The sequence below is a fragment of the Pongo pygmaeus genome, chromosome 13, assembly GCF_028885625.2.
Source record: "Pongo pygmaeus isolate AG05252 chromosome 13, NHGRI_mPonPyg2-v2.0_pri, whole genome shotgun sequence".
Classification (NCBI taxonomy): Eukaryota; Metazoa; Chordata; class Mammalia; order Primates; family Hominidae; genus Pongo; species Pongo pygmaeus.
In genome coordinates, this window is record NC_072386.2 from 124,110,796 (window position 1) to 124,123,148 (window position 12,353).

Below are 12,353 nucleotides of genomic sequence, written 5' to 3' on the forward strand. Positions count from 1 at the left end.
AGCTGGTCCTCATTGCAGCTTCGGGGAGGGATACAGGGTTGTAGAAGAGCTCCAGAATCGGTCCCCAATAGGTGAGATCAGAGTTCTGCCATTGAAAGGCTTCTTGCCCTCCTTGGGCCATTTCCTCTATTGCAAGATGGGGTGGAGCCACTTGCTCTGCCAGCCTGACAGGGGAGTTAGCAGGGCCAGAAAAGGAGTTGGAGCTGGGCTTTTGGAAAGGGAAAAGTTGTGTGCATTTCCTGAAAGCTTCTCTCTTCCTTGCTGGTAGGTTTTGTACCAGCTGAATCCTGGGGCCTTGGGGGTGAACCTGGTGGTGGAGGAAATGGAAACCAAAGTCAAGCATGTGATAAAGCAGGTAAGAGGCCAAGCCTGTGCGTCCCATGCCAGGTGGTTCTGTGACTGTGATTTTCCCCAATACAAGCTCTTCCCATGTTGGAGAAGCTTCCTGATGCGGCAGTTGGATTCCTCGCTGCTGGCACTCGCGGAGACAAATCTGGTTGGGGGAGACGTGGGGGTGCGTGAAGCTCTGTCACCTTGATGGGGAAGCAATGCTAATTTTTACTCCAACACCACCACCTCCTACCATTTACGCATCATGTGCTGTATGCCAGGCACTGACTCACTTCATCTCCCGTCAACCCTGTAAAGCAGAAACAATGACCCTGTTTATAGCCAAAGACAGTAAGGCTCAATGCAGCGCCAGACTAGCCAAGGTCACACAATTTCCAAGAGGATTTGAATTCAGGCCACCTCACTGGGGGACACCGTGCTATCCAGTGCTGGGTCACCAGTTTTACCAAAAGGGAGCCAGGCCCAGAGAGGATGGGGACTGGCTCAAGGTCACACAGGGCTAAGGTCACACACCAGGCCCTGAGCCCTTCCACCGCACTCCTCACCAGGGCTAGCAGGGCATGGGGAGGTGTAGGCCTGCAGGAGGACAGCCCTTTGTGTGTCCAAGACAGGGAGGTCCAGATCAACAGAGGGACTAGGGTGAGAGAGCTGCTGCGAGAGTCCCTGGCACGCCCTCCACTCTGTGGTAGTGGCAGGGACCCAGCAGGTTCAGGGCTGGCCACGAAGCGGGAGGAGCCTTGTCAGCAGCCGCTACTGGGCCAGGCCTCAGTCCGTACAGCTCCGCAGTCTCACCCTGAATGGCTGGGCCTGGAGTCCTTGCCCCTGCCCTGCTCCCTTGCTGGCTGGCTGTGGGGTTGGCCCCCTTGTCTCACAAGCCACTGGGGCAGTGTGGCTGACTGCCCTCTGAGCAATTAAGGAGCCTTTTTTTTTTTTTTTTTTTTTTTGGAGATGGAGTCTTGCTCTGTCGCCAAGGCTAGAGTGCAGTGACACGATCTTGGCTCACTGCAACCTCTGCCTCCTGGGTTCAAGCAATTTTCCTGCCTCAGCCTCCCAAGTAGCTGGGACTACAGGCACACGCTGCCACGCCTGGCTAATTTTTTGTATTTTAGTAGAGACAGGGTTTCACCGTGTTGCCCAGGCTGGTCTCGAACTCCTGGAACTCCTGAGCTCAGGCAGTCCACCTGCCTCGGCCTCCCAAAGTGCCGGGATTACAAGCATGAACCACCGCACCCGGCCTGAGGAGCTTTTAAAAATGTCAGCCATGACTAGGCATGGTGGCTCATCCCTGTAATCCCAGCACTTTGGGAGGCCAAGGCAGGCGGATCCCTTGAGGTCAGAAGTTCGAGAGCAGCCTGGCCAACATGGTGAAACCCCATCTCTACTAAAAATACAAAAATTAGCCGAGCATGGTGGTGGGTGCCTATAGTCCCAGCTACTTGGGAGGCTGACGTGGGAGAATCGCTTGAACCCGGGAGGTGGAGGTTGCAGTGAGTCGAGATTGCGCCACTGCACTCCAGCCTGGGTGACAGAGCGAGACTCTGTCTAAATTAATGAATTACTTAATTTAATTAAAAATAAAAATATCACCCAATTATTTCTAAATAAAAATTGGGGAAGGAGAGTGTAGGTAGGAGTTTGTGGGTTCTTCCAGTCTTTTTTCCTAAGCGTTTGTAAACTTTTTTGGATTCAGGAGAATGGTATCGTTAAAATTGATAGCATGCTTTTTATATTGCAAACATAGTTTCATGTCATTCCCACAGTCTCCTCCTCTCTTGGCTCTGGCAACTGTGTGGCCTCCCGTCTTGCTTGATGTGCTGTAACTAACCTAAGCCATCCCTATCACACGGGCTGAGCATTGAGCTTGTTCTCAATTTTTTACTTGTGTAAACAGCTCTGATAAAGATGCTTATAGCATTATGGGTTTGTTTGTTTTTGTTTTTGTTTTTTTTTATTTTAGCACCCATGATTTCCTTAGGAAAAATTCCTTGGAGTGAGATTTCTGGGTCATATGATGTAACTTTTTTTTTTTTTTTTTTTTTTGAGATGGAGTTTTGCTCTTGTTGCCCAGGTTGGAGTACAGTGGTGCGATCTTGGCTCACTGTAACCTCTGCCTCCCGGATTCAAGCGATTCTCCTGCCTCAGCCTTCCTGAGTGGCTGGGATTACAGGCACGTGCCACCACATCCAGCTAATTTTGTATTTTTAGTAGACGGGGTTTCTCCACCAACATGGAGAGGATGGTCAGGCTGGTCTCGAACTCCCGACCTCAGATGATCCGCCTGCCTTGGCCTCCCAAAGTGCTGGGATTATAGGTGTGAGCCACAGCACCCAGCCACTTTTTTTTTTTTTTAGACGGAGTCTCGCTCTTGTTGCCTAGGCTGGAGTACAACGGCGCGATCTTGGCGCACTGCAACCCCCTTCTCCCAGGTTCAAGTGATTCTCCTGCCTCAGCCTCTGAAGTAGCTGGGATTACAGGCATGCGCCACCACGCCCGGCTAATTTCGTATTTTTAGTAGAGACGGTTTCTCCATATTGGTCAGGCTGGTCTCGAACTCCCAACCTCAGGTGATCCGCCTGCCTCAGCCTCCCTAAGTGCTGAGATTTCAGGCGTGAGCCACTGTGCCCGGCCACAATGTAACATTTTCAAGTCTTTCCATATGTTTTGGCCAACTTCACCTCCTCATATGCCCCCTAGGACAGGAGGAAAGGAAGACAGGAAGGCTCACTCAGTGTCTTTGCCCTGGATTCCACGGGACAGTGCCACTGGCATCTCAGGTCTCTCCATAGATCTGGGAACAATTCACTAACTTTACGTGATGGTCTGCAGTCACCCCATTATAAGAGTACTTCATTCATAAGTCTTTTGAGCAAAATTCTGGGTGAGGATCTGGTATTAGAGCCAGTGGTAGTATACACCTAGGGCCTGTGCCACCAAGCGTGCTGCAGACTCAAAGCTCCGTGCTGCCCTTGCCACCACCCTTCCCTTTCCATGCCCTCCCCACCTCCACCCAGAGAGGGCACAAGGAAAGAGAGAAGAGCACTGTACATTCCATGCGTGGAGACAACCTTCCCCATGTGGGTAAGGAATGAAGTGGTGAGATTGATGCTTTCCCAACCAGAACAAGATGTTCCTGTTTAAAGACGGTCTGAAAATGGATCCTTTACTGATTTCTTGGAGCGTATATTATGCTGTCCTAAACTTATCTTTGCAACAGGAGCAAAGATGTTCTCATTGCTCTAAGTATTTTTAGATCTCTGCCTTAGGAATATCTTCCGTTTGTGCCATATGGTGGGGGCAGGAATGGTGGGAGCCTGTCACTCCTGCTAAATAATGTTGATGGTGGTGATGATGGAGGTGGCAATGATGGTGGTAGTGGTGGTGATGGTGGTGGCAGCGATGATGGTGATGATGATGGTGATGATAATGGTGATGGTGATGGTGGTGATGGTGGTCCTGATGATGGTGATGGTGGCCATGGTGATGGTGTGATGGTGGTGGTGGTGGTGTGATGGCGATGGTGGTAATGATGGTGATGATGTTGGTGATGGTGGTGATGATGGGGATAATAGTGGTGATGGTGACAGTGGTGTTGGTGGTGTGATGGTGGTAATGATAGTGGTGGTGGTGGTGATGGTGTGATGATGGTGAAGGTGGTGATGATGGTAATGATTTTGATGATGGTGATGATTGTGTGATGATGGTGATGATGGTGGTGATGGTGATTTTGGTAATGATGGTGGTGATGGTGATGATAGTCATGATGGTGATGGTGGTGGTGATGGAGTGATGGTGGTAATAGTGGTGGTGTGATGATGATGATGGTGGTGATGGTAATGATGATGGTAATGATGGTGATGATGACGGTGATGGTGATGGTGGTGATGATGGTGGTATTGATGGTAATGATGGTGATGATAGTGGTGATGGTGACAGTGGTGATGGGTGTGATGGTGGTAATGGTAGTCGTGGTGGTGTGATGATGGTAATCATGGTGATGATAGTGGTGATGGTGGTGGTGGTGGTGATGGAGTGATGGTGGTAATGGTAGTGATGGTGGTGTGATGATGGTGATGATAGTGATGGCAGTGATGATGGTGGTAATGATGATGGTAATGATGGTGATGATAGTAGTGATGGTGACGGTGGAGGTGATGGAGTGATGGTGGTAACAGTGGTGGTGTGATGATGGTGATGACGGTGGTGATGGCGGTGATGATGATGGTAATGATGGTGATGACAGTGGTGATGGTGATGGTGATGATGGTAATGATGGTGATGATGGCAGTGATGGTGATGATGGTGATTAAGGTGGTAATGATGATGTTAATGATGGTGACGATAGTGGTGATGGTGGTGATGATGGAGTGATGGTGGTAATGGTGGTGGTGTGATGATGGTGGTGATGGTGATGATGGTAATGATAGTGGTGATGGCGGTGATGATGATAGTAATGATGGTGATGATAGTGATGATGGTGACGGAGTGATGGTGGTAATGGTGGTGGTGGTGTGATGATGGTGGTGATGGTGATGATGGTAATGATTGTGATGATGGCAGTGATGGTGATGGTGGTGATGAAGGTGGTAATGATGATGTTAATGATGGTGATGATAGTGTTGGTGGTGGTGATGGAGTGATGGTGGTAATGGTAGTGGTGATAGTGTGATGATGGCGATGATGGCAGTGATGGTGATGATGGTGATGGTGATGATGGTGACAGTGATGGTGGTGATGGTTGTGGTTGTGGTAATGATGGTGATGGTTGTGGTGGAGGTGGTGGTTGTGCAGATGATGGTAATGGTTGTGTTGGTGGTGGTGATGGTGGCGATAACAGAGATGATTTGCTACATGTTTATTAAGCTCATGCTCTTGTGCCCTTGCAGGTGGAATGCATGGATGACCATTACGCCAGTCAGGCCCTGGAGGAGGTAACTCTCAGGGTGGTTTTCCCTCTGGAAGAGCTCAATGGAGCATACATAGACTGTGTTCTGTGCCTTCTTGTTGAGTGCCTGGGTGAAGAGAAGGCTGGAGGGAGGGATAGAGCATCAGCACCAGTTTTGCCTCAGCTGTGAAGCCAGCAGCCCCAGGTCATGAAGGGAGTCCATGCCCCGAACACTCACTGCTAAATGCAGGTGCCAACAACTTAGAACATATGTTCCCAGAGAACATAAAGTTTAAATATTGGGCTGGGCACGGTGGCTCACATTTGTAATCCCACCACTTTGGGAGGCCGAGGCAGGTGGATCACTTGAGGTCAGGAGTTCAAGACCAGCCTAGCCAACATGGGGAAACCCCGTCTCAACTAAAAATACAAAAAAATTAGCTGGGCATGGTGGTGGGCGCCGGTAATCCCAGTTACTTCGAGAGGTTGAGGCGGGAGAATCACTTGAACCTGGGAGGCGGAGGTTGCAATGAGCCGAGATTGCACCATTGCATTCCACCCTGGGTGACAGAGAAAAACTTTGTCTCAAAAATAAATAAATATTGGCCGGGTCCCTAGGTTAATCGACCAATAACTATTTTTTAAATATTTTTTCTTCAATATAAAATTATTAATTACAGCAGAAAATTTTAAAAATACAGAATTGGGTTTTCTTTTGTTTTTTACCTTTTTTTTTTTTCTTTAATAGCAATGGGGTCTCACCATTTCGCCCAGGCTAGTCTGAACTTCTGGGCTCAAGCAATCCTCCCACCTCGGCCTCCAAAGTGCTGGGGTACAGGCATGTACCACCACGCCCATACCAGAATTTTTTAACAAAGCAAATATAAATTACCCTTAATTGTACCATTCAGAGCTGCCCAGCAGTAGCATACTCATTTACAATAATAGTGATAACAGCTGCACTTCGGTTTGATTGCAAAGCCTCCAAGTAGCCTTTCTTTGTGTTTCTTGAATTTCCCACGAGCTTGAAGGTGTCCCCTCCTATCTCATGGTCACTTGCTTGTCTTCTGGAATTGCTGGCTCTGGAGCTTGGCCAGCAAACATTATTGGGTGTATAGTGTGACCGAAGCACAGTGGTGGGCCCAGGCTACTCGGTAACTAATGGGAAGAAAGAGCATGGGGGCCTGCCCAGAGCCGCACGCCGCCATGGCTTTTCACGTTGCCGATTCCCATCCATGGCCCACTAAGCCACCTGCTTTCACGCCCCACCTTCCACCACAAGCAGTTGTCTGTCTGGCTCCATGTCTCTAAGGCAGCCCTGTCTGCTCCTGTTTGGGCATGTTTCAAAGCATTTTCCGCCACGGCAGGGGCACTGGGACCTCTCCGTGTGCCCACCTCCCGGTGTCTGCACCACCTCCTCCAGCCAGCCCTGGCTGTGGCTGATCCCCACCTTCCTGGCACTGCCTGCCACAGCTCACTCACCCCCCGTGGTATCCCTGTGAGGCAGATTCCACTGGGACCCCCATTTTCAGATGATAATATGAGGCCCAGTCACCCAGCACAGCCAGCTCATGCTGGAGACAGGACCCACATTGGACTGTCTGGCTCCTAACCACCGTGCCCCCTCCCTGAGCCCACTCCCTGGCCCGGCTCAGAGCCCGAGGCTTGCATGTTCGTTGGGATGTGACAGAGAAGCCCGAGCTGAGAAAGGCGTGGAGAGGCGCTGACTTCTCCGTTTCCTCTGCTCTATCCTGGCAGCTGATGCCACTGCTGAAGCTGCGGCACGCCCACATCTCTGTGTACCAGGAGCTGTTCATCACGTGGAATGGGGAGGTGGGTCAGAGCTGACACCTACGGGCTCAGCCGCCACGCAGTGGGCTGCAGGACCAAGCAGACTGAGCCCAGAGCACGCCCACCCCCCACTGTCAGAATAGCTCGTGTGGCAATGGCAGTGACTCTAAACGTGGCCACCCCTGACCTAATACTCACTGGGGCCAGGTACCATGATGGGGGCTTTCCGTGCATAGTCTCATAGAAGCCCCAACAACGTCATCGTCAGGAGAGTTTTTTTTTTTTTTTTTGGACAAAGTCTCGCTCTTGTCCCCCAGGCTGGAGTGTAATGGCGTGATCTTGGCTCACTGCAACCTCTGCCTCCTGGGTTCAAGCAATTTTCTTGCCTCAGCCTCCCGAGTAGCTGGGATTACAGGCGCGTGCCATGACACCTGGCTAATTTTTCTATTTTTAGTAGAGACAGGGTTTCGCCATGTTGGCCAGGCTGGTGTCAAACTCCTGACCTTAAGAGATCCGCCTGCCTCAGCCTCCCAAAGTGCTGGGATTAGAGGCATGAGCCACCACGCCTGGCCAGGAGGGGTTCTTAACCCATTTGACAGAAGAAGAAACAGAGGCTAATAGCAACAAGTTGCTCCAGGTTACCCAGCTAGTACGTGGCCAAGCCAGAGGGCTCTGCAAGCAGCCACCAAGCTTGTCCTGGTGAGCCTGTGCCTCTGATGACAGAGTTTTTACTTTCATGGAAGGAGCTAGTTGACCCCCCACTCCACAGCCACCCGACGCCAGTGCCGTCCTGGGCCTGTGCGCCTCTTGCTCCTGCAGCCCTCGTGCAGCTTACTGACCAGCACCACATCCGTCATCACGTGCCAGGAGGGCTGCAGGGCAGGAAGTACTGTCCCTGTGCTCCTGATGGGGCCTAGGGCTCCGGTTCAGGAGCTCTCCAAGGCCAGACAGCTAGTAAACAGCTGATTGGGGCCGGAGACTCAGGTCCAGCAGCTGGGTCCTGTAGGCTGGATGACTTCTTGTCTTTACAAGGAGCCAGGAGCTTTCCAGTCACTTCCAATGGGACTGAGGCCGACAGCGGGAGGCTGAGCAGGCACAAGGGGTGCTGGAGGTAAAGAGAGGCCGAGAAGCCTTCTGCCGGGCGCCAGCCTGCATGAGATGTCCACACTGGTGTTCCCACCTGGGGCCAACAGTCCTGGGTCCAAGCAGGAAAGGCCCCTCACACGCTCCCTCTGCTCCAGCTGGGTCTTGGGGAGGGGACCTCACTGCATGCACTCCCAAAGATTTTCTGAGCACCCCCTAATGCTCTCAAGGAGGGTGCAGAGAAGCCAAGCGGACATTTCCCTATGGGAGGGAGCACAGAACTGGGGGCCCTGACCTGGTCTGCTGGGGCTCTGGCCAGGGCAGGCTCCTCGGAGGAAGTGGGTCTGAGCTGAGCACTAAAGGGTGGGTAGTTATCCCTATGAAGGGGGTGGGTAGTGGTCCAGGCAGAGGGGTCCACATGTGCAGTGGCCAGGGGACAAGTGCAGCTTTTGGGAAAGTCCAAGTAGCTTGGTGTGGATGGAGTGTGGAGTGGAGGTGGGGCCTGGGAATGGGGAGAGGAGAGAGAGGAAGCTGAAGATGGGGCAGGAGGGGCTTGCAGCCCCCTCCAGTGGGCAGTGCTCCCACGGCCACTGCAAATGGCAGCTGAGCGCAGGGAGGCCCTGGAGCAGGCGAGCCTGCAGAAGCACCGGGGCCTGGGCGTCCTCTGGCTAAGGGCCTCCTGTCCCAGCAGATCTCTTCTCTGTACCTCTGCCTGGTGATGGAGTTCAATGAGCTCAGCTTCCAGGAGGTCATTGAGGATAAGAGGAAGGCAAAGGAAATCATTGACTCTGAGGTGAGGTCCTCTGGGGCACCAGGCCTGGGGGCCACCTAGACCTGTGACACAGGCCCTGCGGCACAGGGCAAAGTAACAGCGGGAAGGCAGGCACCATGGAGTCCAGACTTGTTTTTTTCTTAAATGTATGCCTCGAGGCATTGCACCCTAGGACGTGTGCAGATCTTAAGTGCACAGTTTGATGCACTCACACAACCTCCACCCAGATCAAGACAGAAGGCATTCTTAACCCTAGAAGGTTCCCAGTTGGTGACCATGATTCCAGATTGTTCTGCTGGTCCCTGAAGTTCCTGTAAATGGACTCGTCCGGCATGCTGCCGCTCCTGTCTGGTCTCCTCCTCTCAGCCTGCTGTTGTGAGCCCCGCGGTGCTGCTGCATGCACCAGCAAATCATGTGTTCACTGCTTGCTGCCACTCTGCTGCCTGACTGCGCTGCAGGCTGTTTACCTAGTCTCATTTGGGCTGCTTCCAGTTTGGGGCTATTGTGAATAAGGCTGCTATGAGCATTGCTGGAAGGCACTCACTTTTCTGGAATGAATACCTAGGAGTGGAATTATTGGGTCGTAGAGTACGTGTGTGTAGCTTCAGTAGATGCTCCAAACAGATTTCCAACGTGGTTTGGTTGGCCCCATGTTTACTCTCACAAGTTGTGAGCATTCCTGGCCCACATGGAGGCCAGCACTTCATTGTGTCAGTCTTGTTGTTGTTGTTGTTGAGATGGAGTCTCACTCTGTCGCCCAGGCTGGAGTGCAATGGCACGATCTTGGCTCACTGCAACCTTCGCCTCCCAGTTCAAGCGATTCTCCTGCTTCAGCCTCCCGAGTAGCTGGGACTACAGGTGCCCACCACCATACCCAGCTAATTTTTGTATTATTAATAGAGACAAGGTTTTGCTATGTTGCCCAGGCTGGTCTCGAACTCCTGACCTCAAGTGATCCACCCGCCTCGGCCTCCCAGAGTGCTGGGATTATAGGTGTGAGCCGCGGTGCCCAGCCAGTTCACTTTCTTAATGATGTCTTTTGATGATGGAAGGTCCTAACTGTAATGGAGTTCGCTTTCGCAGTGCTGACTCTTACGGTTAGTGCCTTTGGAGTTGAAGAAGCATTGCCTGCTCCAAGGTCATGAAGATACTCTCTCTGTCTTCTGGAAGCTTGGTTGTTTTTGCCTTTACATTTAGATCTTTCATCTACCCCAGATGAATGCTGGCTGCTTTTACCCTGAGAACTGTGTTTGGGGGGACCATGTCCCCCTGAGGGGCTCTTCGGGGCACACAGCTCTTCTCTTACCATGGGCCTCAGAGGCAGGCCCGGAGTGGGTTTCAGACTTTGGGAGTGAAGCCCTTCAAAACACGAAATATTCCCAGAAACCCAGTAAGTGCACCAGACCTACTCTAACTGGGGGCAGTGGGAGGATGCCCACGTCCTGCCTCCTCAGCCCCTCTCTGACACCCCAGGGTGGCCCTGAATCCAGGGGCCCTAGGAGCCCAGCTTCAGAATCACCGCCCTGGGTACTCGATGGAGCTTGTCTCTGACGCGGAACATTCCCAGCATTCTCTGTCAGGGCTCTTTTCATTAGAATTACCTAGAGGATTGAGCTCATGTAGGTACTGAGGGCTTCCACCCCTCCCATACCCACAAGGCTGATCTGCCTCCAGCTCCCAGCAAGTGTGGGGCAGCGCGGGCCACAGAGTGGGGTGCAGGGATGGGGCCCCTGCAGCACCCAGGGTCTCTGGTATGGAGACAGCAGTGTGGAGTCTGGAAACTCAGAGTCCTTCTGGCTGCCGCCGCAGCTTTACCATCTGGAGAGCCACCACGCTGAAGCCTCCTCCACCCTGAGCGCTTGGCTGGCTTCAGGCCTGTCTCAAGATGCAAGGAGAGGATACACCACCATCCTGCTGGCTGCTCTGAGTGTCACCCCCCTGAAAGCAGCACAGGGCGCCCCTCTCATCCTGGCACCCCCTACTTCTCCCCCAGTGGATGCAGAATGTGCTGGGCCAGGTGCTGGACGCGCTGGAATACCTGCACCATTTGGACATCATCCACAGGTGAGTGGGGCCCCTGACCTCTGCGGACTGGCTGGCTGCTTCGGGAGAAAAGGCACTGAGGTCACTCGGGTGCCAGTGCCCATGGGCAGGATCTGGGGAGAAAGGTGCACCGGGCCAGTGCAGCCAGGATAGGATGGGGACCTTCCAGAGCTCCTCCTGGGCTCAAAAGAGGCTCTTCCAAGTGGTCTCAAGCCATGTGCACACGCACAGCTGCATGGGGTGTGCGCTAGCGAGGCGGGCTGCTCTAGAGTTCGTGGAAAGGAAGGAGGCAACAGCCCTGCCACAAAGAGAGACCGGGTTGCCTGCCATGGGGCCAGTGTGGGCTGAGTGGGCCCTGCTGAGCCTTTGACCCCCAGTGGCACGACTTTCAGGCTGGAGAATCCATGGTCTGAAGGGGCTGGGAGATGGCTCCAATTCTGAACACCAATATCTTATTTAAAGAGGAAGAGGGAAACTATGCAGCTGGGCGTGGTGGTGCACGCCTGTGGTCCTAGCAACATGGAGGCTGAGATGGGAGGATTGCTTGAAGCCAGGAGCTTGAGGCTGCAGTGAGCTATGATCGTGCCACTGCACTTCAGCCTAGGTAACCCTGACTTAAAACACACACACACACACACACACAACCATGCAGACCATACGTACAAAGGGAATGCTCACATTCCACATTCAGTGTTAATGTCACTAGACATCGCACAATGGCCAAAAATCAATCCCCAGGCAAATGCGTAGCTGAGATATCTAAGGAGGTGAACATGTCAACCAAGGGACCTCTTCGGAGTGTTGGGTGTGTTCCTACTTGTGGTTGAGGATTTTTCCCCCGATTTAAAATAATTGAGTATATTTCTGTACATAGGAAACAACTGCTTAAAAAGTAGGCTGAGATGGGGCATTTTGTGGAGGAGAGGAGGGTGTGGGCTGCTGCTGCAGAACCAGGTGGGGCAGGGAGCAGAGAGTCAGGCTCAGCACACACGCTGGTCCCACCTGGGGTCGTGGGTGGTGGCTGCCCAGGTGGCTCCTTGGCACCCAGAGGCAAACCCACCTCTTGGTTTCAGGAATCTCAAACCCTCCAACATCATCCTCATCAGCAGTGACCACTGCAAACTGCAGGACCTGAGCTCCAACGTGCTAATGACAGACAAAGCCAAATGGAATATTCGTGCGGAGGAAGGTGGCAGGGGCTCCCCCAGGTTGTGGGAGATGGGGTTGGCGCCTAGAATCCAGACGGTGTTGGCCACTCTGGGTGCTGGAGTGAGGCAACATCAAACAGCTGTTTGCTCAGAAGGTCCCCACAAAGCCCTGGCCTTGTGTAAACTCCAAAGAGACCTCCTTTGGGTTGCAGCTGAGCAAGCGTGCCACCACCAGGGGCAGAGGCAGGGCCCCACAGACACCCGACATTTGAGAGAAACAAAG

The 12,353-nt window shown here is 52.7% G+C and overlaps 1 protein-coding gene across 11 annotated transcripts in view; it reads left to right on the top strand.

Annotated features, from left to right (window-relative positions):
• STKLD1 (serine/threonine kinase like domain containing 1) overlaps positions 1-12,353 on the top strand; it is a 31,693-nt gene that overhangs the window by 4,835 nt on the left and 14,505 nt on the right. For 4 of the 11 annotated variants that reach the window (XM_054501771.2, XM_054501775.1, XM_054501772.1 and 1 more), the window contains exons 2-7: positions 269-355; positions 5,235-5,279; positions 6,992-7,066; positions 8,799-8,900; positions 10,873-10,943; positions 11,996-12,111. In XM_054501771.2, the coding sequence (XP_054357746.1) occupies positions 269-355; positions 5,235-5,279; positions 6,992-7,066; positions 8,799-8,900; positions 10,873-10,943; positions 11,996-12,111 (496 nt within the window). Of the gene's footprint in view, positions 1-268; positions 356-5,234; positions 5,280-6,991; positions 7,067-8,798; positions 8,901-10,688; positions 10,944-11,995; positions 12,112-12,353 lie in introns of all 11 variants that reach the window. The other 7 variants (XM_063650023.1, XM_054501777.2, XM_054501780.1 and 4 more) reach the window with 3 other exon arrangements.